This window comes from Telmatherina bonti, assembly GCF_933228915.1.
Source record: "Telmatherina bonti genome assembly, chromosome: 23".
NCBI classification, from domain to species: domain Eukaryota; kingdom Metazoa; phylum Chordata; class Actinopteri; order Atheriniformes; family Telmatherinidae; genus Telmatherina; species Telmatherina bonti.
The window spans coordinates 24,918,284-24,943,156 of record NC_136632.1 but is presented as its reverse complement, the minus strand read 5'-3'; the positions used below and the strand labels follow the sequence as shown (position 1 = coordinate 24,943,156).

Here is a 24,873-nt window from a genome sequence, read left to right as displayed (position 1 = left end):
TTTACAAAATATTGCTTTACGTTTCACAAGTTCTGATAAAGTTTGCAGTAAAACTTTCTGCTCCCCACCTTGCTTCTCAGTGCATGGCGAAGCGGCTCAAATATTCTGCAGTTTTCTAAATCTCAAAACAAATCAATAAGTTAAGATGAGATTAAATTATTTTTTGTTTTAATGCAAGAAAAAAAAAAATTGTGTGAAATGTGAGCAGAAACGATGCAATAGATAAGAAATAACTCCAGCGGGAGAAAACAGGCGCCGTTCCTTTGAATCCACTTTTCACGTGAAGCATCTGAAAACCAGAAATAAATCTGAACAGAAAGTTCCATTCAACACAAATCAAACTTTATTAGTTTTTTTATTTGGCATCTTACAACATTTTAACTGCATTCATCAAAATATTTGCATAAAACTCCACAGTTCTGCTTTTTATATATATATATATATATATATATTTAAAAAAAAAAGCCTCTAACAAGCAGCTGGAAAATAAAACATTCAATTAGCTGCTGACAAACCCATAAACTACAGCTCAAACTTTTAGTGCAGTACGGAACCAGAACAACGTAAAGACGTGGATTTATGGAGAAATTAAAACAACCAGAAAGGAAAAGAATGCAGAAGTTTCCGCCAGAGAGCAGCAGAGTCCTAAATGTTCCACTTGTTTCTGTCGTGATGAAAGATTTTATTTGATGTTTGGAACCAAAAGAAAAATAACATCCTGTTCATTTTGCTCTGAGGAGACTGAAAACCTCCCTGCAGCCCCACAGCGTGGAAACGTTAGGAGGCGTCCACACAGCCACCGGTCGGCGCGGCCATCATGGGTTCAAGCTGACATTACTGGTAAACCGGTTTTAACTCGAAAGCAGCGGGCTGAAGTGAGGACACGCAGGTTAAAGATAGAGGTTTCGTTTGGTGACAGGTTAGTAGGGGCTGGACTTCTTGATGGCACAGCAGAGCATCATGCTGAAGATCATCCCGAAGATCTGGAGAGACACGAGGAGCAACAACAACCGATTAATCAGGAAGTTATCCCTAAAAGTTCACAACACTTGTACATTTAGCATCTGACTGCTTTCCAGGAAAACATAAATCTGTTCATAAAAGACACCTGAATTCAGAAACAGAACAAACACCATGAGGACAAATCTACATTTAACATTAATGTTATACAAATCCCAGAAATGGGGTCTATATCGTGGTAGAAATATGGCCCAGGAGGTCATTTCCATACAAACCGAGCTGCACGTCTTTCCAGATCTACACAACCAAGTTATTCAGCTTTAGTCTGTTTCTCACTTAAAACCTCCACAGGTCTGAGAGTGTGTTAAATGCAGGTACACAATCTAACAAGGCTGCAGCCACGGTAAATTTACAAACTAAAGTCTCAAAACTTCGCATTTATATTAAATCAGAAGGAGGAAGAAAAAAAACTGCAGTTTTAAAACATCAACACGTCAGTCTGACTGAAACGGGATTAGATCTAAATTCTTTTAAAGTCAAGTTTCTCCTGCCAGCAACCGGATATCAGCACCGTGGCGGGTTTTCAGAAATGCAAGAGGACTGAAGAAACGAAGGAGAAGACAGAAAACAGACGGAGCAGGAGATAAGACGAGTTAAGATTGGACCGACTTTTACTGGCTGGAGAGATCTCGGACAAGATGTAGGATGTAAGACAGATGCAGAATCAGCGGCCATCAGCTGAAGAAATCTGCCAAACTTCAGTGTTTTACATGTCACCAGTAAAACCAACTAAGAGACACTGTTACCATGGAAACGGAAACAGTCTGGTTGAGTGGACTTGGAAAGAAAAGACTGAATCAGCTGTTTTCAGTGTGTCAGTATTTACCTACCACTGGGCCTCTGGGCTGAGAGGTTCTGTCGGCCCTGTCCCGTCCTCCAAAAGTCTCATTATAGAAAATAACATCCAGGTTTTCACTGAGGTTTTCTTTCTCATCTTAACGCATCAATAACATGACCAGAATGAGCGATACTGGATATTAAATGGATAAATAACGGCAGCAACAGATCAAACAATCCTGTGGAGCTTCCTAAACAGAAACAGCTCATCAACACGACTTTCTGACACTGCAGCTACAACACCTGAAAACCTGCAGATGCTTCCACTCAACATGCACGGTCCTTTCTAGAAGCGCTTTCTTCTTGGTCTGCTCGATTATAACAAAAATTATAATCACGATTATTTTGACTGAAATTGAGATCTGGATTATTTAACACAATTATCCAGTATTTATAAACATCGCTGCGCGTCGTGGTGTTCTAGACTCCGTGTCGTGCATTATAACCGTCTAATGTACGGTTCCAAGTTGTTTAATCTGCTTTTACCGCTTATATAGGAACTATTTTACGTTTTATACCAAACAACCGCTGTCAGGCTGCAGCGCGTTTCTCTCATCCACCTGTTAAAAGACGGCGGATCTGAACCAGCTGGTTAACGCGTTGCTATGGTAACGCCCCGTAACGGAGGGATATTACAGTGTTTAACTGGCCGAACTATGTATAGGAAAATAATGCAGCCAGTTGTCACTGACAATGGTATAAACTATGTTTAGGTGAACTTCCACAACCTACTGCAGTTATTCTACATTGACCTGCAGCCGGAGCCGACTGAGACTGGCCGCCTGGGAGTGCTTTAGGACGGGAGAGGCTCCCGCTGCTCCTTCCTTACAGTAACTGCAGAACAATATGTGCCTTCAAGTCAGTCGCCAAAACACCAGAAAAGTCTCTAATAACTCCAGTAAAAGCTGCTAGATTTGTCTCTTTTAACAAAAAAGTCTCCAGATTTAGCGAGAAAGTCTCCAAGTTGGCAACAGTGTCTGAATGAAAGCAAAGCGGCTGTGGGAGGAGTTTACAGCACAGCGCTGCAACGCCAGAGACGCTCGATTAGCAGCTGGAGACAGCAGGAGAGGAAACTGCAGAGAGAAAAATAATCACACCCTTTTATTTTTATCATCGTTGAAAACCCAGATCGTACTGAGATTAAAATCCGATTAATCGCCCAGACCGACTTTCCTCTGGTCTCTTCTACACAGAAAGCTGCATTATGTCCTTAAAATCCACATTATGAATAATGTCAGTGATCATAAGTGTAAGGATTACTGACTATGTTCCCCAGTTTAAGGCTGAAATATTATCTAAGACAGTTTCCACTGTTTTAGTGCGCTCCGACGCAAACATCTTATTTTTGACACCCCAGCAGTCCCATTTTTGGCCCAGTAAGTGCGTACTGGACCAGTCCAAGTCATCCCCCAGAGACCCGTTCTAATGAAAATGAACACACGATTGAAAAGTATCAGATAGAGCTGACTTAATGTGACATAATTCACAGACATCCCCCCCATCTTTCAGCTAATTTAGTTCTTGGTTTGCCAAGCAGGTCTTCAAGAGACACACCCACAAAACACCCCGTGCATCAATAAAAACTGTCCTACAGGAGCTGAAAACTCCAAACTAACCAAGTAGTTAGACAGCTCTGCGTCTCAAAGCTTCCATAGATGGGATTGTTTTTAAAATTTGTTATTTTCTCATTGAAGTTTCTGACTTGTGACTTCGTCTCACCATGATGACGCCGATGCCGATGCCGACTCCACCGATGATGTGCAGCCTGCTGTTGAACATCTCGTCGATGGCGGATGGACAGCTCTGTCATTGCAAAAGATTCTCTTACTTAAACAGAAAATTAAACAAGTTTGTATTTTTTGTTTTTCTCTGAACTAAATCAACAAAACATGCAGTTATTTAAATAGTTGGTTTTGTATCAGTGGCATAAATAGAAAAGTATAACGCTGTGCTGCGTTACCGTGGTGACGAGGGCCTCCAGTCCCTCTTTCTTGGGGCAGATGTCTTGGGCACCATCGAATGCTGTCCCTGTAGGACCACAACAGCCCAGCTGCAAAGCAGAAACACAGTCTCAGGTAAAGTCTGTTTAGCAATGCATTTAAAGAGAAAAAAGGAATTAAGGAGCGAGTTCTCACGCCAAAGTGGATGACGCGAAGGGTCTCTTTAAGCGCATCTTGTTGGGTGTCTTTGTAGTTGGCAAAAGTCTGCTTGTAAAACTCCGTTACATCCTCCACCACCTGCAGACACGAAGAAAAACCTTTAAACAAACACAACTGATGATTTCAGCTTCAGCTCGTACCGATTCATGTCAAATTTATACTGAATGTGTGTGTGTGTGTGTGTGTGTGTGTGTGTGTGTGAGATACCTTGTCCTTGTTGGAGAGTCCCCAGATCCCTGCAGCAATCTCCACAGCGAAGATGAGGAGCAGGAAGAAGAAGAACTAAACCAGGAAACAAAAGGGTTGAAACTACTCGTCATGTAAGAACAGCAACATGGATTCAGCCGGTGTGTGTTTTACTGTCTGCTGATCCTCTAAACCAGAGGTGTCCAGCTCCGGTCCTCGAGGGCCAGAATCCTGCAGATTTTCTGTGTATCCCTGCTCAGACACACCTGATTCAAATGAATTAGTAGTAGAGCTTAATCAGTTGTGCACGTCATTGGCTGTTTGATCCATTTAGTGGAAGCTAGATGTGTTGGAACAGGAATACATGGGAAACCTGCAGGACAGCGGCCCTCGAGGACCGACTTTGGACACCCCTGCTCTAAACCTACTAACCTTTTTGCAAAGTATTTTTAGTGAAGAAAACACATGAAATGCAGCACTTTGTCATTTGTGTTTGGTTTATTAGAACTTTGTTTGCGTTGTCAAGGCGACAGTGACTGACGGATGTGATTTGGCTCGTAACAGGCGGGGTTCGATTCAAGGCGGACTTTAGGAGGAATGAAATGGTGTAAATCTAAATGTTAATTCTGTTTATGAATCTACGTTCATTTATCTAATATCATATTTATATTGTTTTATTTTAAGGATGTTTTAAAGAAAAGATAAAAAGATGTTTTCAGAAAATTTCAAGCACCCCCTGGAACGCCTTGAAGTACCCCCATTTGAGGAACAGTCATCTATACAGTGCGTGCGCGTGTGTGTGTGTCTGTGTGCGTGTGTGTGTGTGTGTGTGTGTGTGTGTGAGACTGTGTGCGTGAGTGTCTGTGTGCGTGAGAGAGATATTTGGGAAGAACGGCTTACCAGTCCCAGCATGCATGTGGACTCTTTAATGGCTCCGCAGCAACCCAAGAATCCCACCACCATCATGAGGGCCCCTGCAGCGATGAGGATGTACACACCTACGGCCACACACACACACACACGTGAGGAAGGGAAAAACAAAAAACTGATAAAAGGAACGCTAGGTGTTGTTCTGTACAACGTTTTGACCACCATCGGCATCGGAAGACATTTGAGGCTATCAGCCTTTTCGTCCGCCTCGTTTCACGGTGAATGCACAAACAAATCCTGATTTGGTTCGAAGAACCGGACTCTGCCCGTCTTCAAACGCAGGTCCTGGTCCGTTTCAAGTGGACCATATACAAAAAGTGCAGAGGGTTCAGCGCACGGCATTGTGGGTGTCTGGTGTCCTGCAGGTTTTAGACGTTTCCCTGCTGCAACACACCTGATTGAACATTTTAAAATCTGTTTAACAGCGCCTCAACACCACGATCCCTAACCAGATCATGGTTAGGGATCCCTGGTCTACGTAAGAACTGAACACCTTCTTTAGTCCAAGCCCATCTTCAGCTGAACCTTTCACACATCTGCACAGAAATGTTATTTTTCTGACTTTACTGAGGAAGGAGTCAAATGTATGTGTGTATGTGCATTTCTGTCTGTATATGTACATGCTTCATGTGTGCATATTCATACATGTACATGTATGTATATACAGCTATGTACATGTAAATGTACAAAACTATATGTTTGAGAAATTTATTTTGTGGAAATGATCACAAGCAGTTAAAATGTGGAAAATTATTCATTTATAAAGTGAACAACTTAAGACATATGGCATGTTATGCTATGATAATGATTTTTTTCTTCTTTCATTGAGTATCACTAAGTTATTTATGTCATGTTATGTTATGTTTTCTTTAAAAAAAAAAAAAAAGAAAAAAAAAAGGGGCAGATATTCCAAGAAATGTTCTTTTTTTCTGCTCCTTTTCCAGCATGGTGCTCTGTTTTTTGCTTTTTTCTCTGTAAAGTCTTGTTTTACCTTTTGTATGACCTTGTGAGAAATAAATAAATTATAAAAACAAAACAAACAAAAAAAAAAAAAAAAAAGACAAGGTTCTGAAAACACCAAGACAGACAGCTGTTGTCTTGTGGAGTTGGACATTAAAACGTTTTTACCGTTGATCAAGTCAAGATTTTTGGGGCAGTTTAGGATTCATGACAGAAGATTCCTGATTTAAGCTGAGGAAAAGCCACAACCTCCCAACATCAGCGTACGTACAACCCGCTGTGGGCTGCATCATCAATCATAAAGCAATCATAAAAGAAATGAGATTATGTCTACATGGAGCAGAATCTGGGCTGGTTTATGAAAAGTAACTCAGAAAATGACTTGAAAATTTGCCTGACGGAGTGAATTTACATGAGTTGTTTGTGTTTCGTGTCACAGCTAAGGACCAGAATACATCCTCCATCATTCTGTGGTCTGGTCACCAAGCCGAGGGGAGGACTTCCAAACACAAGTCATTTCAAGGCCATTTGTGACGCTTTCCTTCAGTGATATGGTCTTTGTGTTTGAAAGACAAAGAAAGACTCTGAAGTAAAAACTGCAGGAACCACAGAGCCGATGTCCCCAGCCACACAAATATTCCTCCTCCTCTGCGGTTATTAAGATGTTTGTCATTTCATGCCGTCCTGTCGCTTTTCTGCCCACGCCACTTATCAGTTTGATGGAGGCGAAACACAAAGAGATGGGAGGGAGAGAGTTCGTCTTTTTGTGGCAGTTCCTCCCAGAACTTCGACGTGGGGAAACAAAGGTGGGTCTGTGCAGCGGCGAAGAATGATAGCTGTGTGTGGAAGGCCTTGGCTGCCCTCTCTATGCAGCAGTTCTTTAATCGGGTTGGTCCTGCTGCAGTTATCCACACACAACCAAGTCCAGCTGCCGTGGATCGTTTTAAATGCAGCACGATGGGACGAGGACTGCAGTACGGCAGCAACGGCTGCAGACGAGGAAACATTAAAAACAAAGAGCTGCGGTTCGATAGCGGTTAGCGCTTCAGATTCAGATAGATGAGGAGATTATCTTAATCTTTACTGTGAAACCTTATCAGAAGAGATTCAGGGAATTCAAGGGAAAAATCAATGAAAAAGTCCAGTTCGGTTTCATGTCCATGTTGTGAACGTTAAAAATCTGCTTTATTTCTCTGTGAAGGAAACCATGGTGACCGTCTGTGGATGCTACGATACAAATTCACTTGAGTTCCAGAAATAATCTGACGATGGATGAGCCACTGGGCAGAAATGTTTAAACTGGTTTAAGTTTTTTTGTCGCAACTTCACAAAGTAAAAAGACAAAGAAGAGGAAAAATAGTACTTTAAAAGTAGAATATTCATCGAAATTGGAAGTTTTCACAGCAGAAAAAAGTCCTGACAGAGCAGCATGTGACCGTTCGGCCTGTTCAGATGACTTTTCCTGGAAAGAGATAGTTTGGTTTTTTTCCAGCATACTTTCATTCCTTCCTGTCACACATGGGCTGAAATATGTTTGCAAACTGAATCAAAATAAATCTAACATGGTGGAATGTGGAATTAATGTGTCGCGTGTCCTTTCGACCACATCGTGTGTATCCCTACATCCTGCTGCCTCCAGCCTCACCTCCACATAGATTTTAGGAACTAAGATGTTTCTCGCCTCGCTGCAGGCAGCAGGACGACTGAGGTCAAACTGGTGTGTTCATGATGACACCTGTTGGCTTGACTTGGTAAAAGTCTGGAAAACCACTTCCTGTCACATCAAACTTCAAAGGTGTGATCTGGTTTATACAAAAAGTTTCAGGTTGATGTTCTGGGTTTAAAAAAAAAAAAAAGGGAAAAAAAAAAAAGTAAATAATCATTTTGCAGGTTTGTTCAAACATTTGTTTCAAAACAATCATGTTTAGAAACTTTGTGGGCATGTCTCACCTGTTTAGATGTTATATTTTATGATATCTAAAAGTGTTAATTCTGTATGAAAAGATGGGGGGCGGTGGGGTTACCGTGGTGATCTTACCAGTGAAGAAGACTGAGGGTGAGCCCTCTCCTTCAAACAGTCCTTTGGTCCTGCTGTCAAAGCGCAGCCATAGTCCCACCGCCAGCACCGCTGTACCTGCCAGCTGCAACGAGACACCACATCATGCAGGTTAACGCTTCATGTAACAGCTTTCATCCCCCTGGAGGTTCACAGACCTGCAGCCGAGCCGCGGGTCAACACGAGTTATCACAACGTCACCTGGACTCATTCAGACTCCATCGTCAGCTCATGAGAATCAGACCAGTTTGCGACTATTTGACGAGTAGATGATGTAGATTCTTCTTACTCCTGGTAGATTACGGAAGCAGGACAAAAATACGTCCATTTGTTTGAGCGGCTGGCTCGGCGAGGTTCAGACAGACGTGAGGAAAAGAAATGTTCAGAAAGCTGAACAGTAATTTCTACAACACTGGGAACAGAGCTGTGACGATATGCTTTTGTCCCGTTTGATTCCTATTTTTTTGGGTGCCAATTCAATTTAGATTGCGATTCTCACAAAAAACGTATAAAACTTTACTTTGTGCGTCATTTCTCTTGATTTCAATCAGGAAAAAACAACACAGTATCCAGATCATCATTCTGCTGCTATAAGAAAACAAGTAAAAAGATCAATAAAAATGACAAACATTTTAATGGATTATTTTTAATTTAATTGAAAAAAAAAAAAAAAAGATTTTTTTAGCAAAAAATAGATTTTAAAATTGTTAAGCAAAACAATCCCGGTTTCGATTTTTCGATTCGATTCTCCTACCCCTCACTGGGAATGTCCTCTTGTCAAGGTTTTTTGGGGATATAATAAAATGGAAACTAATAAGATCCTAAATATAAATATGACAGATCATGTTCACCAGATAATTTTGAGTGACATAACATCTGAGGCCTGGGAAAAAGACCAAATGGATATGTTAAATGTTTTAGTGCTAATTGCCCACAAGATCAGAACGATTAACTGGCTGAAACCAAACCCACCTACGCTGGAACAATGGACTCACGGACTGAAATCTGTGAACTGTTTGGAGGAAATAACCACAGTTTTGTGACTGAAGAGAGACAGGTCTTTTCACATAGACATACATAAGTCAATGTTATTTCTGTCCTGTTGTAGACATATTTTTGCATGTGACGAGGAATAAGTTATGTACTTTGAGTGCGACTATGTAAAGATTTTCTTGTTATAAGTTCCAAGTAATTTCAACAACACAACAGGACATACATTTGTTGTTGTGACAGATGTCAGACACATCTGTAGGACCTGCAGCTCTGCAGGCATATAATCCGATTACATCGGTTCACCGTCTACCAGCCAGCTTGGTTTGGACAAAGACCCGGTACAACACAGCTCACAGGTGTGTTTCTGAAAACCAGGTAGTCAAAAATAAACCTAAAAGCTCAGTTTTTTTGTCTGACTGAGGGTGATAGAACAGTTGGTGGGTTTACTGTTCAGGTTATATGGTCTCGAGTCAGTTTAACACGCCTCACCCTGCAACTCTGATTACAACACGGCTGTTTAAATCTCTTCAGTCACTTGTCATTTCTTATTTTTATATTATATATATATATATATATATATATATATATATATATATATATATATATATATATATATATAAATACATAAATAAAATAAAAAATGCCAAGAAAAAGTGGGAAGAGTTAGTGAGTGAAACACAGTAAATAGGACAAGTGTGAACTAAAGCCAGGGATAAACCAGCCCAGTAAAGCACTCTCCTTAAAAACAAACAAGCTGAAAGGTTACTGGAGCTCTTGGTGTTATTCTGATAGTGAGCTCATAGTTGGAGAATGAAGTTGAACTTCTTCTTTACACTGAAAACCCAGAAAGCCTGAAGAGCATCTGTCCAACACAGGAATCTCAGATATGGAGCAAATGAGAAACAAAAACAGTAATTCTGTGTGTTTCACAACAACAAATCATCTCCATGGCAACCCTGATTCACCGTTTACATCGACTCTTTGTTGCAGACTAAATGACTTCCTATCCTGCAGTGGGATCCTTGCGTCAGCTACTGTTGTGCAACAGGGAGTAAGTGAGAAAACACCGTGCCCCAACCAGTCTGCAGGATTCCTTCCACTCTAGTCATGGAATCCCACCGGAGTGAGACCGCCAACACAACACAGCCTGGGAAGTTGTTCCTGCCCAGCCCAGAACAAAGCCTCTCGTCTGGACTGGAATTTATTTTAAGCAAGTGAAAAAAGAAAAACAAAAAAACAAAAAAACATGAACTATAAAAATGTTTTCATAAGATTCATATGGACCACAAAAGGTGTGATTTAAATGGTGATGAATCCAGTTGAAACATGTAAAACAACAATACTGCTGGTGGGATTCAGGACTAAAGGCTCCTGCTGCTTCACATGAAAGTTACAAGAACGCTTGGAAAGTTGACTTTATGAGATAAATTTACTTAAAAAGATGCAGATTTTAATGCAGAGGACAAAGCAGACATGCTTCATTCGGCGAGTTGATGGAGTAGAGAAAGGTGAAAAATGATGTTGTGTCTCCACATTCCTTCTCTTCTGCTCATATCCTCAGCTGACTGCTGTCATTTCAGCTGGAGACTGTTGCCTCCATCCAGTTCACCAGTGGGAGGATTTCCTACACTGCCAGGCCCTCTGGAAGAGACGACACCTAATCCCATCCCTCAGAGATGATGGGCATCAGTCCGTCTTTTTTCTTTAGCATCTGAGTTGTAAAAAGTTAGATCTGACATCACTTAATCCAGGTGTTAGAGGTGCAGCATGCATGTTGCAGCTCTGACTCGGCCAATCAGAGGCTGAGAGAACAGACTTCAGAGTAGAAATCTCCTTTCTCTCAGGTCCAGCCAGGGAGGAAGGCGAGGACATCATCCACCTTTGGTCATTTATACGTTAAAAGTGAAGCGTAACATCTGGCAGGGCATCTGAACTTGGCTAGATCTAAATCAAGACAGATCATCAAGGATAAAAGTTCTGAAACTCTATTAAAATGTGGAATAATCATGATGAAACTGATATGAGGATGATGATTCAGTGTTGGTTAAAATGATGTAAATCTTGTTTCTTTAAGTGTTCAGACGATAAGGCCAAAAAGACACTTCAGGAAACAGCAGTTTACAGAAGTTAAAACCTAATTTTCTCTTCCCCTCTGAATATAGCCCTGACTAATAAACTGATTAGTTGTTGTTCTTTTGGTTCTACATGTTTCTTATGTACAGTCACACACGTTGTAGCTTGGTAAAGCTTCTTACATCCTGAATGAGAAGCAAGAACTTTATTCTTGCTCTCGAAGCCATAAGAACAAGGAAATAAAATATTTATATCTTTTAGTTTCTGGTCAGTCTGTTTTCCATGGGAAGCTTCTTCTGCAAGCAGGCAGCGATCTCTGCAGGAGACGTCTCTGCTTTTATACGCAAGAAACCGGTGGCCGGGTGGGGGGGGGGGGGGTGCATGTGGCTGGGTCTGTGTGTTTAAATGCCACAAACTAAAACTTTTTATGCTCTCACAAACTTGATCAGCTGTTTGATTAAAACAAAGGGTTAAAACAAAAGATAAAAAAAAAAAAGATTCTTCCAGCCCACTGTATTCAGAACATCTTTGCCCATGTCTGCGAGACCAAAATGTTTCCTTCTCGGGACCTCGAGAAGCAGAAAACAAACTTGAAGCCGTCTTAAATTAACATCAGTTCATGTGGCTGCAGCACATTGCTAATGAACACTCACATAAATTACTTCGCTAGTTTGGCACGAGTTTCCTTTTGATAGATTCAGACAAAACTTTCAAGTTTGTAACAGAACCATGTTTCAGAGGAAATATATTTTTAGATCTTTCCTGTCGTCTCCACCCCACCCAGCCGAGGCAGATGGCTGCCCTCCCTGAGCCGGGTTCTGCCGGAGGTTTTCTTCCTGTTAAAGGGGAGTTTTTTTCCTTCCCACTGTCGCCGTGTGCAGCTCAGGATGGGGGATTGGATCCAAGTCATGACTCGATGCAATCAGTTGGTTTCTATTATAGGATATGTATGAATTGGCTTGAAATGATGTGTATGTAAAGTGTCCTGAGACAACGTTGTTATGAAGCGGCGCTGTACTAATAAAGTTGAATTGAAAATTGAATCTACATTACCCAGGTGAACAAAGACGCAAAGCCAAAATGGCTAAAGGTTGCAGCCAATTGAAAATACATCTCATTTTTATGGCTGCATCATCAGTAAAAACATGCAATCTACACGTTTTATTTCAATGTCAGCGATCCTGCATCAAGTTGCCACAAAAAACGTATCAAACTAAACAACTTCCTCTGTCAAAAGCACGTTTTGTGTTTTGTATCAGTTGCCATAGTGACCTAATAGGCTCAACGCGCTCTCCTAACTGGTTCAATCATTAGTTATCCTCATTGCATCTTTACTTAAGTAAAAATGGCATAATGGACACCAGTCCACTGACTACTGGTCGCATTTCCCACTCAGTCAGATGAGTCATCTCCATGAGAAGACTGGAATCTGCCTTATTTTCACATTCCAGCCTGACACGATGCTCAGTCAGCTTCACATTGTTGCACCCTGCGCGTCATGGGAAAACAAAATGATCAAAATGTTTCATGAGTCCACACACTCCAAGAAAATTACTCATCACCGCACCCACTGCTCTGGCAGCACCAAGCTACGGAATAACTGATTTAACACCGAGCCGCACACATCACACTGAAAACATCCAATGTGCTGTTTAGACATTGTTCAGGTTGGAGCCCATTGTGATCATTATGACAGACATGTTTGACATTTTCAGACTTGTAAAGTAAATGTCAGGGCTGTACAGTTAATTATTGCTTTTGCTGTTAAGTGATGCTGGAACTGCTGGGTGTTTTCGCTTCAGAAGCATGCAATAATGATGAGGAATCAAGAACAGCAAGAAAAACACGTTTTTCATTGCTGCACTCTCTTAAAAACAAGTTTATTAAGTTATGCTGATGCCTCCTGACAAAAAGGAAGCAGGGTTGGTAACCGTGTCTGTTAATGCACAATTAAATATGTAAAAATCTAAAGAACAGCTTTAACTCACTCAGTCAAATCATTCACATCCGTTTTGTTTGCCTTTGTTAGCTATGAACTCCGGAGTCGGCAGCAACACGAACAACGCGTTTTGGCCGCTGCTGATGGATTTATTTACAGGTTTATAGTCTTACGACTCAGAGAAGCTACATGAAGTGTCTGCTTCTTCCACGGCAAAAAAACCCCAACCTCATTCTACGGTTTCATCTATCCATCCACCAATCATTGGTGGAGAGGCAGGACAGGCCGCCAGTCCGTCACAGGGCTGACACAAACAACCACACTCCAAGGGACAATTCAGAGTGACTAATTTACCCAACATGCACATCTTTGGACAGTTGGGGGAAGCCAGAGTATCTGGACAGAAACCACGCATGCACACAGAAAGACCACTGTTGGAACGTCCCCCCAGCCGAGGCTCGAACCAGCGACCTTCTTGCTGTGAGGCCAGGGCTAACCAGTGGTCCACCGTACAGAACTGTGTTACATTTAGAGAAACAAAAAAAAAGGTGTGTGTGTTGGGGTGGATGCTAGTTTCTGAAGCTAAAATGCTAACGTGTTTAACGTGGTGTAAACAAGTCATTCAGCCATCCTTCTTGGGTGGCTCAGCACTGGTAGGATACCAGCAATACGTCTCATCGCTCACTGTCAGCCACCGTAACCATCTCACCACAGAGATGATGGGTTGTGGTGATGTTTCCTCAAGTAAAAAATAGATCTTCTTAAATTCGTGCCATCCAGTACCGCTGTGTACTGGTTTATATCAAAACCAAATGCTGAAATCAGGATCATTGAAAACTCAGCCGTACCTTTCTAAATATGAAAATAAAACAGGAGACATTAAGGCATTTAAAAAAACAAAACCCTTAACTCCAATTCCTAATTTATTTATGTGATTTTTTTGTGATTTGACACATTTACAGACATCTTTCTGGCCTAATCGTGTCTTCAGGTTGTATTTTGGTGTCAGTCAGCCCAGGATTTCTACACATGAGGAAATTTACAGGTATGCACACCTAAAATAAAATTCAAGCACCACAAGTTAACACAACCCATCATGAAATCCAGTATTTTTCCGTCCAGATAGCTGTGACTAAAGTTTTATGGATCCATTATGACTTCTAACCGCTCTAATCCATGTGTCAATAATAAACTTAGAGAAATGATTGATTCTTAATCTCTACATGTTTTTCCACATCAAAATAAAATATAAAAAATGTGGTAAATGTTTAAATTCAAATCTGCTTCCTTTAGAGGAAACCCAGTGTGTTTATCCTCCACACAGAAACAGAACAAAGTACCCAACAGGCTCAAACATGTCGTTTCACATGAATAGCATTCAAACTGTCCTAAATGACATAATTGTTTCCAAAGGCGGAGGCCATTTACTCAGCGTCTCCCTATCCGTCACATAACTCACAGATTTTTACTGTATTTTCAGGAAATGTCAAAGACAGAATAAGAAACAAGAGATTAAATTTTAGGGTCTTAGATTCATGAATTTTTAAAGGATTATTTACAACAGGGAGATGTGGATAGAGTTGCCATTAGAAGCGTGTAACTATAAAATGTAGGTCTGCCGTCTGAACGCTTCTGGTTCCAGCTCTGTTACCTTTCAGTGACAAAGGTTTGAAGTCAGACTGTCGAGGCCACGAGGGAGGAGAAGTTAAGACAAGCTGGTGTTGGTTAACACAGGAGCAAATCTCAGTAGAAGCATCTTATTTAATCTGATATTTACATTTCTGGAAGCGGCTCCTGGTTCTTTACTCGCTGTTGTCATTTGATCCGACTCTGCAGTTGGGTCAAAACAGTGATTAAAGCCAGAGCGGCTGAGCGTAAACTCTGATGTAAACGGGTAATTATAGCAGGGAGTATCGGCAGCCGACACGGACAGTAAGGTGTGGGAAAGACAGCAGAGGTCACGACCTGCTGTAAAAGGTCCGGACGGCCAGCGGATTCAGCTGCTGAGGGAACATAAAGCCACTCCGCACCAACCCCCGCCAGCAGCGCAGCCTGGTGATCTCAGGATGAGTTTTCCTGCTGTGCATCAGTTGGACGGAGTTTGTTATAGAAACATGCTTAAAATGGAATAAGATGAATTAAAACTCAGCTCCACTTTGTTGACTTATTTACACACAAAAGAAGTTACATAAACAGGAGAGACCCCTGAAGCTCCAACAGGCAGATTCACAGCTACCTATCTCATGTCAGTATTGGTTTGTCCTGTTCAGAGTTTCACCCAGATCATTTTCACAAGATTTAAAAAAAACCCAAAAAACCTGTTCTGAACTGGGAACCTACTACAACCAATAACAGCGACCAACTTCAGAAACAGTTTAAAAACAGACATGCTGCGATGTTCACAAATAAGTTTGTTCAGTTAGACGAAGACCACCCCTGCCCCCCCACCAGTCCATTTATTCCATAAATATTCCATTTATTCTGAAGCAGGAAATAAATGTTTGTCATTGTTGATACATGATTGGTTTCAGAAACTCACTGAAAGCTGGGATTCATTTTCTTTTTTCTAATGCAACTAGGATAAACCTCTTAAATTAGAAAAATTAAGAATTAAAGTCAACTACAAATAAGAAAAGTTCATTGAAGCAGCATTTAATTCTCCAATAATCACAGAATTCTTTTGTAAAAGCAGAAACTGCATTTTCTTTTACTGTTTTGACAGAAATCTCTGTCGAGCGTTAACTGATTAAATGGTTAACACAAAAATATAAAGCTGCCACAAGAAAAAATGATGATTTAACTCCTTGTGTGGGATTTGTTCAAAGCTCAGATGATTGTTTGAAGCTGGAAGAAGCAGCATGTTGTCCCACAGCAAACTTTTTCTGACTTTCTGCTTATCAAAAAGCAAAACACACAAACATTAAAGCGCACACACACACACACATGTAGCTGAACAGCAAGCTAAAACATTTATCTTTATCTTCTTCTAACTAAACCACACAAAAACCGCTTGAGCTGCAGCTCAGTGTCATGTATCAACCACCAGCTGCATTTCAGGTGACTCTACGTACCCAGAACAAGAAGTTGAAGATAAAGACCAAATATTTGATGCACTGCATTCCACTCATGGCTCTCGGCTTCAGAGTTTTAGACCTTCTTCAGGAGAAAATGTATGTTTCTTCTTTGAGTCACTTAGAGGAAGGTAAGGACTGAGCGGCTGCAGGACTTTTTTCTTTGTGTGTGTGTGTGTGTGAACCACACCCATGGAGTGGCTCACCTGGGAGCTGGCAGGAAGGGGAGGGGTGGAGAGAGAAGCTGGAAATGAGAGGTAGGCTTCAGTGTCCACTGAACAGAAGTCCTGCAGAGTTCCAATCTGACCACCAGGTGAAAAAGGTTAACTGACTGAAGCCTGAACAGAGAACAAACACTTGTAGATCCTAACTAAACTAAACACATTGATCTGTAACACATTATTCTGAGTTTGCACCAGAAGACTGTGGAAAGATCTGGAAAAGACTCTTAGAAAACCATTAACTCCCATCATGTCATTTTTCCCATTGTGTGATCAACAGACAGACAGACAGACAGACAGACAGATAGATAGATAGATAGATAGATCAGACAAGTGTTCTCCAGGTTCCAGGGTGGTTTTATTCTTCTGTCAGACCTGTTACCATGAGACATACCTCAGCCTTTTCTCCCAGTTCCCATTCCTTGAGAATGGCCTTTTGAAAGCCACGTTTCTATGGAAACCATTCTGACGAGGCTTCAGCCAACAGCAGATGGATCCACTGAAGGTCCAGATGCATCTGTCAGGTCCTGGTTCAGAGCTTGGCTGGTTTTGTCGCCTGACTCTTCCTCCATGTGTCCAGTTTCTTCCACCATGCGGAGATCTGGCAAGTTTTCAGCTCCCAGGTCTTTGGGAATCATCTCGTTGCTGCTGAACAGAAATCCTGTTTTCTCTCAAACTGTGTTATCTTTGCTGTTTTTTTTAAGAGACGAAATGAAAGAAATTGGACTCTTGTATAACACTCTGCTTTAAGATGTAAACAACCTCAGAGATGGTGAGCAAGTAAGTCATGAAGACAAGAGAGAATTAAATTAGAAGAAAAAATAAACTACATTTCTTTGTTTTCATTAAGTTATTTTTGTGATCAAAATGTTGATTTCGGGGTTGGCTTTTAGCTTAACTGGTTAAGTACCCCCCACCCCCCACCGTGGTTACAGCTCGTGGGCTGAGACTTCTGACCTGTGGCCATTTGCTGCATGTCATCCCCTGCTCTCTCTGACCCCCTTTATTGTCCAGCTACTGTTAAAAATAAAGACACCAGAGGCCAAAACCCCCAAAAAGGTTCAGTGTTGACATCAAATATAAACTGTATTTACATCAAGTTTACACATCTCACAGCGGGCCGACCACTCAGCATTGTTTGGGATTAAACGCGGATCAGAAACAATGGACCAAAGATCCTCAAAACAGAGTAAGTTATCTCCAGAATCCAGAAAAAAAAGGAACTTTAACTTCGTAGCCCAACAGACTGATGGAACGATTCTTTGGCTGCAAGCCGCACCAAAATATTTCTGTTTCAGTGCAGGTAAAAATAAACTTATTCCAACAACATTCAGGTTGTTGCACAGGTGGATTCACACACACTTCCCAGGATGAGGCTGACTGCTCCTGGCTGGGGCAACTGGAGCTGCTCTCCTTTCCCAGTGGACCCAGAGAAAACAACAAACCCAGCTTTGTTAGAGAGCTGCTGGAGCCTGCACCGTCTCTCACAGCCTGGCTTTTACTGCTCATCCCGCCTCTGTTTCTGTTTGAAACCACCCTCTGTGACCAAGTGTCATCCAGTGAATCACGACAGCATGATTAATCTAGTAGCAAACATTTAGCAGAGACAACAGACCATCTGAAAACACAGAACTCCTTCAAACTAAAGCCAGGAAATATTCATTAGCTCCTAATTGTATTTTTTCCTCATATTTTTATGACTTTTTAAATATGATCAGATGATAGGATTTTTATTATTTAAGGCGTGACATTAAAGAGGATGGAAGGTTTTAATGTGTGAAAAAGTTTGAAACCCTGAGGAGCAGCAGAGGATGTGCTTACAGAAACTTTCCTCTGGAGTTTGAACCTTTAACATCTGCTTTCTCTCTTTCTAGCTATGAGGCGAAGAGCCAGATCATTCATCCAAGCAGGCAGGATACGTCAGACTGTTTTAAGTTCCCGTTCTGCACACAAAGCCACACCAAATGGCTGAGCTTCAGCGACACGACAGGCTCTTTAATGCTACCTGTTGGAATTTCTATGTACAGGTGCAGTCCAACAAACAACCTTCTTTCAGTCATTGTGAACAAAAATAATTCAAAAAAGCTTAAACTTGCTGGTAAACAGGGCAGACGAAGATACAAAACTGAGAACTGGACTTTTCATAGTATAAACAGAGCTGGGTTTGTATGCTGAGATCCTCAGGAGAACCTGCAGGATGATGTTTTTATGCACATAAGCAAAATGAATCATGTCATAAAAAATTGATTTAAAAAAGCTGTCACACATTATCCAATCATACTCAAACTCCAGATTAACTCTCATCCCAAAAATGTGACATTAATGTTTCGACGTGAGACAGGAAGCCATTAGCAAGCCGATAAGCTCAAAACTAACACATAACAAGCTCAAGCTTGTCTACTTGCTAGTTTGCATTGCATAGATAGCAGACTGAAGTCATTCTGTTGCAGCGACTGTCTTTTTTCTCCCCCTTTCAGATCATGTGACTAATACCTATCACCACGGCAACCCCAATGCATGAAGATCTAATAGCAAATGCAATTCAAACTTGTGGAAATATCTTATTACCTCAAACTGTATTTTATTCTTTTTTTTTGCATATGTATATAATAAAAGCCATTTTGAGCTCCTAACCGCAACGCATTGTGATGGAGCTGCAACTAAAGATTATTTTAATAGTCGACTAATCTGTAAATTATTTTTTGATTAGTCGATTAGTCATAACTATTTCTGTCACGCCCACCATCTGTGCTTCCAGTTGACGCAGCTCTTTTTACAGGCTTCAGTATGTTTTACCCCACTCTGAGCGTCATGGGGGATGATTTACATTGAGCGAACTCCGAGCTGCCAGTAGCTAAGAGCTAACCAAGCTAACCCGGAGATAACAGGAGCTAACCAGCTAATGGAGGTAAGCGGGTTAAAGCTAAGTCACGTTGTTAACTGGCTAAAGACCGCGATTGTTCTACGTTGTTCGGACTTGAAGCCGGAGATTGGTACCTGTCAATCAAAAGGACATACCCCTAAATATGCCGAACTTCAAGATAAAATTACTTTTAAACGGGCGAGTTAGAAATAAAAAAATTCACTCCTCCCACAGTTGTCATGAAGATAAACCTGACCGATTAAACTTAAAATGGATTTTTGTACCACGCCGTAAACATGTTTATTTCTGCTGTGAAGTTGGTCTTTTTAACATAGGAGTCTATGGGGATTTGCTCTGTTTTGCAGCCCCTAGTGGATGAAGGAGGAACTGCAGTTTTATACACTTCCTCATAGGCTTCACTTCTAACCACCGGAGGCTCCGTCTATCAATCATATACGGTCTATGGTCACAACATATTGTCCTTTAGTAAGTTAAAAGAACGACTCCTGAACCACTTAGCTATAGTGTCATATCCAACAAGCTGTACAGAACTTGCCTCAAAAGGAAATCAAAATGAATAAAAAAAATATTTTAACATCTTAATTTTCGTAGAATTTCATCGAAATCTTGAAAAAGCCAGTTTTGTACGTAAACAAGGGCCAGAATCCTTTAAAAGATTCCTGAATCCAAACAATGATCCGGATCTCCACCAAAACTAAGTCACGTCTTCCTTTTCACATTTCCAACAACTCCTGACAATTTCATGAAAATCTATCCATAACTTTTTGAGTGTTCTTGAACACAAACAAACAGATAAACGCCGGTAAAAACAAAACCTTTTTAGCAGAGGTAACAACAGCACACCACTACTCGCTAGTGCTAACTTTGCCATCCAGAATGCTGGAAACCATGACTCCGGGGTGCTTTCCTTTCAGATGCTCATGCATAACCGTCGTGCTGCCGTGGTACGCCAACTCTACGTGGCAGACGACACATTTCACCTGTTTGACACTTTGTTTAGCGTGAAATATCCCCATACTTTGGAAATAGGTTGCACCGCCGTCAGTTTCTTCTTCATTGTTTAAACAAAGACGCTGCACAAAATGACAAAACTGCCCCCAGTTCTTCCTGTGGTGCTTTGCGTCATTTGCTTTGTCTTTAGAGTTCTGATACTGTCTGAAAAGCCGTGGTTGGTAAATGGCGTTAGGTTGCCTGGCGCAGAGTTTTATTAGCAAAGCTGTTATAACGTTTATAACGCGACGTGTCAATGAATTTTTATTGTTAACGTTGTTGACTTTGCAGACAAATCGTTGCAGTCTTACATTGTGGTCTATATTGACCCGTCTAGTGACCATCGACGCTCACTGCTTTCCAAGATGCATTGTGGGCCATTTTATCTTTCCTTCTCTCTGGACATTCGGAAACCCTAGAAAAGGCCACTATATAAGGCACTATGTAGGGAACAGTGTGGACATCCAGACACTGCCTTGGTCACGTCCTGTTTAAGCCAAAAGCTTGACTTTGTTAAGGTTTAAACATCATCATGGCAGGTAAAAATATATTCCTTTTCACAACCAAACATTACGTTATTCTGGTGGTTTCCAAACCTTTTGAGCCAAGACCCCAAAGATAGTAGGGCTGTGATGATATGCTTTTGTCCCGATTCGATTCCAATTTTTTTGGATGTTGATTCGTTTTAAATTGTGGTACACACAATTCTTCAATATTGCTGGTTTTTGTAGATTAAAAACAAAAAAAGTTAATTAAACTTTTTTTTTACTCGTCATTTTTCTTCATTTTAATTAAGAAAAAACAACCCAGTAGCCAGACCATCATTCTGCTGCTATAATGCCCAAGAAGACAAGTAAAAAGATCAATAAAAACAATGAAAATGACAAAAAATTTATTATGGATGATTTTTATTTATTTGGAAAAAAATCCATTTTAAAATTGTGAAGCAAAAAATCCTGATTTTCGATTTTTCAATTCAATTTTCCCACCTCTAAAAAATAGCACAATAACTTTGTTGTTTTTCCATTAATACTTAAAAAATTCCCCAGTCATGCCACACATTGCTTTCTTTTTATGTACAATCTCCTTTTAACAGCTGTAGTAAAATTACAAAATTTATTTGATAATGTAGGCTTTTTTTTTGTGGCAACCCCCTGAAATTATCTTGGGACCCTCGGTTTGGGAAAGGCTGCTTTAATGGCCACCATTTTTAAAGTGTATGTGCAGTTATTATCATGACTACAGGAGGTCGCACATTGCACAAACAACACAGGAGCATGTTTGGACAGAGGACAGTTCCTCTCTAAACTAGTTTCCAGATTAAATCAAGTCTTTATCAACAATGCAGTGACTCATAAAACATCCTGGCGATAAACACGCAGTTGAAGTATCTAAGGGTTTTGATTGGGGGGGTGGGGAACCATTATCAGCTCATTAATTTTCTGATTTATACACTTATCATAAGTTTCAATGCAAAGTCCATAAATTCTGTCCAAAAATGTCATTTACAAAGTGCAACAATTTGAGTGTAAATAATGCATCGGGGTGAGTTATCTCATCCAGCATATTTGTGCTGTTTATCTGGTTTCCTGGGAGCATGAATTCATTTCCGCCTGTACGATACATTTCCTCTTTTCCTATTTCTTTATTTCTCCACCAGTTCAGACCATTTCATTTTCAATTCTAACAGTCAGAAAGAGTAAACCAGTCCACACCCAGAACGTAGCAAACACCCAGTTTGCTCCACATAGCAGGAATTTGCCACCACCTGAATTATTTATCAATTGTTTGTTTTCACACATCACATAATGGGACAACAGGAAACAGCTGAATGGGAACATGTACTGTATTGTAGCTGACATAGTAATTGATGAATATCAGTTCTTGATTGGTTCTTCATGCAGGGCTCTGTCACCACCAGATTGCATGATCTTCTGCAATGTAGACGCAAATACCTTCCAAACTATCTGTGAAGAAAGATTTCCTCATGTATTTGTTTATAAATGCCCAATCTTTATTCCTCTACTACTAATTTTTAATAGTCTGCTGGCATGACATCTTTAAAATAATGACTTTTAGCCTTCTTGCAGCCTGAATTAGGAAATAGTTTACAGATAAATTTGAGCTGAAATAAAACAAGATAAAATTTTTTTTAAAGTGTCTGACACCACTCTCTATGGTATAGACTAATAAAAAACAAACAAACACCACGTTTTGCATTATATTTTATAGCTTACAATGGTGTTAGGATAATAATGTGACGTTTTCTAACAATTACTGTTGCTAATTTTACATATTTGTTCAAAAGGACACACATTGGCATTAAAACGAGCAAACCAACGTAACCTAACCCCTTTTAAGTTATATTTTCCAGCGAAACTGCGAAAAATGAATAATACATTTTGATTTTCACACTCACCCAGAAGACAAAATTGAAGATGAAGAGGGCGTACTTGACACACAATTCCCAGCTGCTTAGCATCGCCATTCTTGGTTGTTAATTGATCGCCTTTATTAGTAATTGAACGGGAAAATATCGGGCGATTTATCTCTAACCGTCCGTTTCTTTCCGTTGCTCCGAGTGTCACCGTCACTTCGGCTCTGCTCGGCTCCTTTCGGTCACTTCCGGAACGACTCGGAGGCACCTGTTTATCCAGCGGCAGCAACCGGAGAGAAACACATCATCCTCTCAACCACAACTCAACACCAACACAACGAAGCACAAATATATTCCTCCCTTTTCTGTGACATAATTATGTTTCCACATAATCATTTATATTGATCAGAGCTATAGTTTTACTGCTGGTAAATGCGGGTTTAACTGTTGAGATAGTGTTGGGCAACTTCAAACATAACTAAAACCTCATAGAAAATTAATGCATCACTTAAATTACCAGATTGTTATTTAGCAAAACAAAAAAGTTTTCATAACTGAATGAAAAATACATGATATATGATCATTTCTAACTTATTACCATGTTAAAATTATAATAGTTTGAACTGCTTGTATAATTTAGGGGAGAGAAGACAAGTATGAGGTTGTGTTCAACAGGATTGTGGGAAAAGTTTTTATCATAAGGTCATTAAAAAAGTCTCAGAAATTGTATCATGTTGGGCAGGGCTGGATTAAGAGTGCACAGGCCCCTGGCCCCAGAGTGTTCCAGGGGGCCCCTTCCCCACCACAATATTCTTAAAATTGGGAATGATACACTGTGAAATGGCATTTCTAACATCTCTCCGCCAATGGTACCATTAACAATACACGAGAAACTGTGGTGTAACTACCTGGCTTTTATGTACATTTAGTTTCATGTCCAAACTGCTGATGTTTGGCCAACATGGGCCCCATGGGGGCGTGGGCCCCTGGGCCTGTGCCCATAATGTCCATTGGATAATCTGGCCTTGATGTTGGGCTTTTAAGGGTTGTATGATTAAACAGGGAGGCATTAACAGGATGCGGTTGCTATTGTCTATAAACTGAATTTTTAAAAAAAAGGCTTGATGATCTTCAGATAAAAGCATCAAAAATTTGCCCGAAGCGTTACAGAATTTTGCTTTAAAAGAAATGGGCTGACTTGGAACAAGTGAAAAACTGCTAACTTATGGAAACTGGAAGAATCCATGAGCGAGTGGTGGCTTTTCCACATTCACACATTTTAGTGATACGTGCACTGTTAAACCTTATTATCAGCCTTAATTAAGTTACAAAGGTCAACAGTAAAGGAAGCTAGTGTGTGTGTGTGTCATGAGGCTATTTTCTCCCTCTACATGCGGGAAATAGGACAATTTTTCTTCTTCTTCTGCAGAACAAAAGCAGCAGTGTGAGCAGTCCACCCACTGCTGTTGTTTGCAGCTGCACACAAACACACAGTGATGGTAAATACTGAGGGAGCACAGTTCAACCAGCTGACCAGAACCAGAGAAAGATATCAACAAAGGCTGTCACAGCGTCAATCAAGCTCATATAAATTCTATATTTCTACTAAAATCTACCCGACAACCTTTTTTTTTTTTTTTTTTTTACCATCAGTCTAGAAGCTTTCCTTGTGTTTTGGCCCTAAAATATAAATTTGGGTTAATATATGTCACCTATGCAGGATATCATCAGGAGTATCAATATTTGTCTTTTTTATTTTCTAATCTAAATGAAATCTTAACAGTATACTTAATATTTCTTAATACCTTTTCAGTGGCAGCTCCACACGGATGGGGAGTTGGAAAAAACAAAATTTTGGAGCTTCAGCTGTTGACAGGTTGGACCATTCTCTGTGTTTCTTTTTTGTCTTTGTTTTATCACATCTTTATATCAAAGACTAAATATGTTACTCCCAGAAAATCACTAAAACAACACAGCCTTCATCTCCTTCATGATGTGTATTTGTGTGACAGTTAATTTTTTTTCACCCTTTTACAAAGCGTCCCTTCAAAGCTGCATCCTCCGCCTGGCTCTGTGAGAAGAGCAGAAGGGGTCACAGAGAGCAAGATGAGGCAGATGAAGAACACAAAGGATATCCAGTCACATTTCAACATTTTCACAGTTAAGATCATCCTGAT

At 40.5% G+C, this 24,873-nt stretch overlaps 1 protein-coding gene across 2 annotated transcripts; it reads right to left on the bottom strand.

Moving 5' to 3' along the window:
- Positions 1 to 367: 367 nt before the first annotated feature.
- LOC306773413 (CD9 antigen-like) lies at positions 368 to 22,930 on the bottom strand. 2 transcript variants are annotated; one of them, XM_079263213.1, is made up of 8 exons: positions 22,739 to 22,930; positions 8,131 to 8,233; positions 5,103 to 5,200; positions 4,224 to 4,298; positions 3,993 to 4,094; positions 3,818 to 3,907; positions 3,577 to 3,660; positions 368 to 983 (listed from the first exon to the last, which is right to left on the bottom strand). In XM_079263213.1, exons 1-8 carry the CDS (start codon positions 22,805 to 22,807, stop codon positions 921 to 923), a joined length of 684 nt encoding a protein of 227 aa, XP_079119339.1. In that variant the 5' UTR covers positions 22,808 to 22,930; the 3' UTR covers positions 368 to 920. The 2 variants fall into 2 exon arrangements, with proteins under 2 accessions (XP_079119339.1, XP_079119340.1); XM_079263214.1 differs by lacking the exon at positions 22,739 to 22,930 and adding an exon at positions 16,225 to 16,335.
- Positions 22,931 to 24,873: the final 1,943 nt, after the last annotated feature.

Coding starts and splice junctions, on each gene's coding strand:
- LOC306773413 (XM_079263213.1), bottom strand. CDS start 22,807: ATGGCGATGCTAAGCAGCTGGGAATTGTGTGTCAAGTACGCCCTCTTC. Junction 8,234..22,738: donor TCTTCAATTTTGTCTTCTGG/GTGAGTGTGAAA, acceptor GTCTCGTTGCAG/CTGGCAGGTACAGCGGTGCT. Junction 5,201..8,130: donor ACCCTCAGTCTTCTTCACTG/GTAAGATCACCA, acceptor GTGTGGCCGTAG/GTGTGTACATCCTCATCGCT.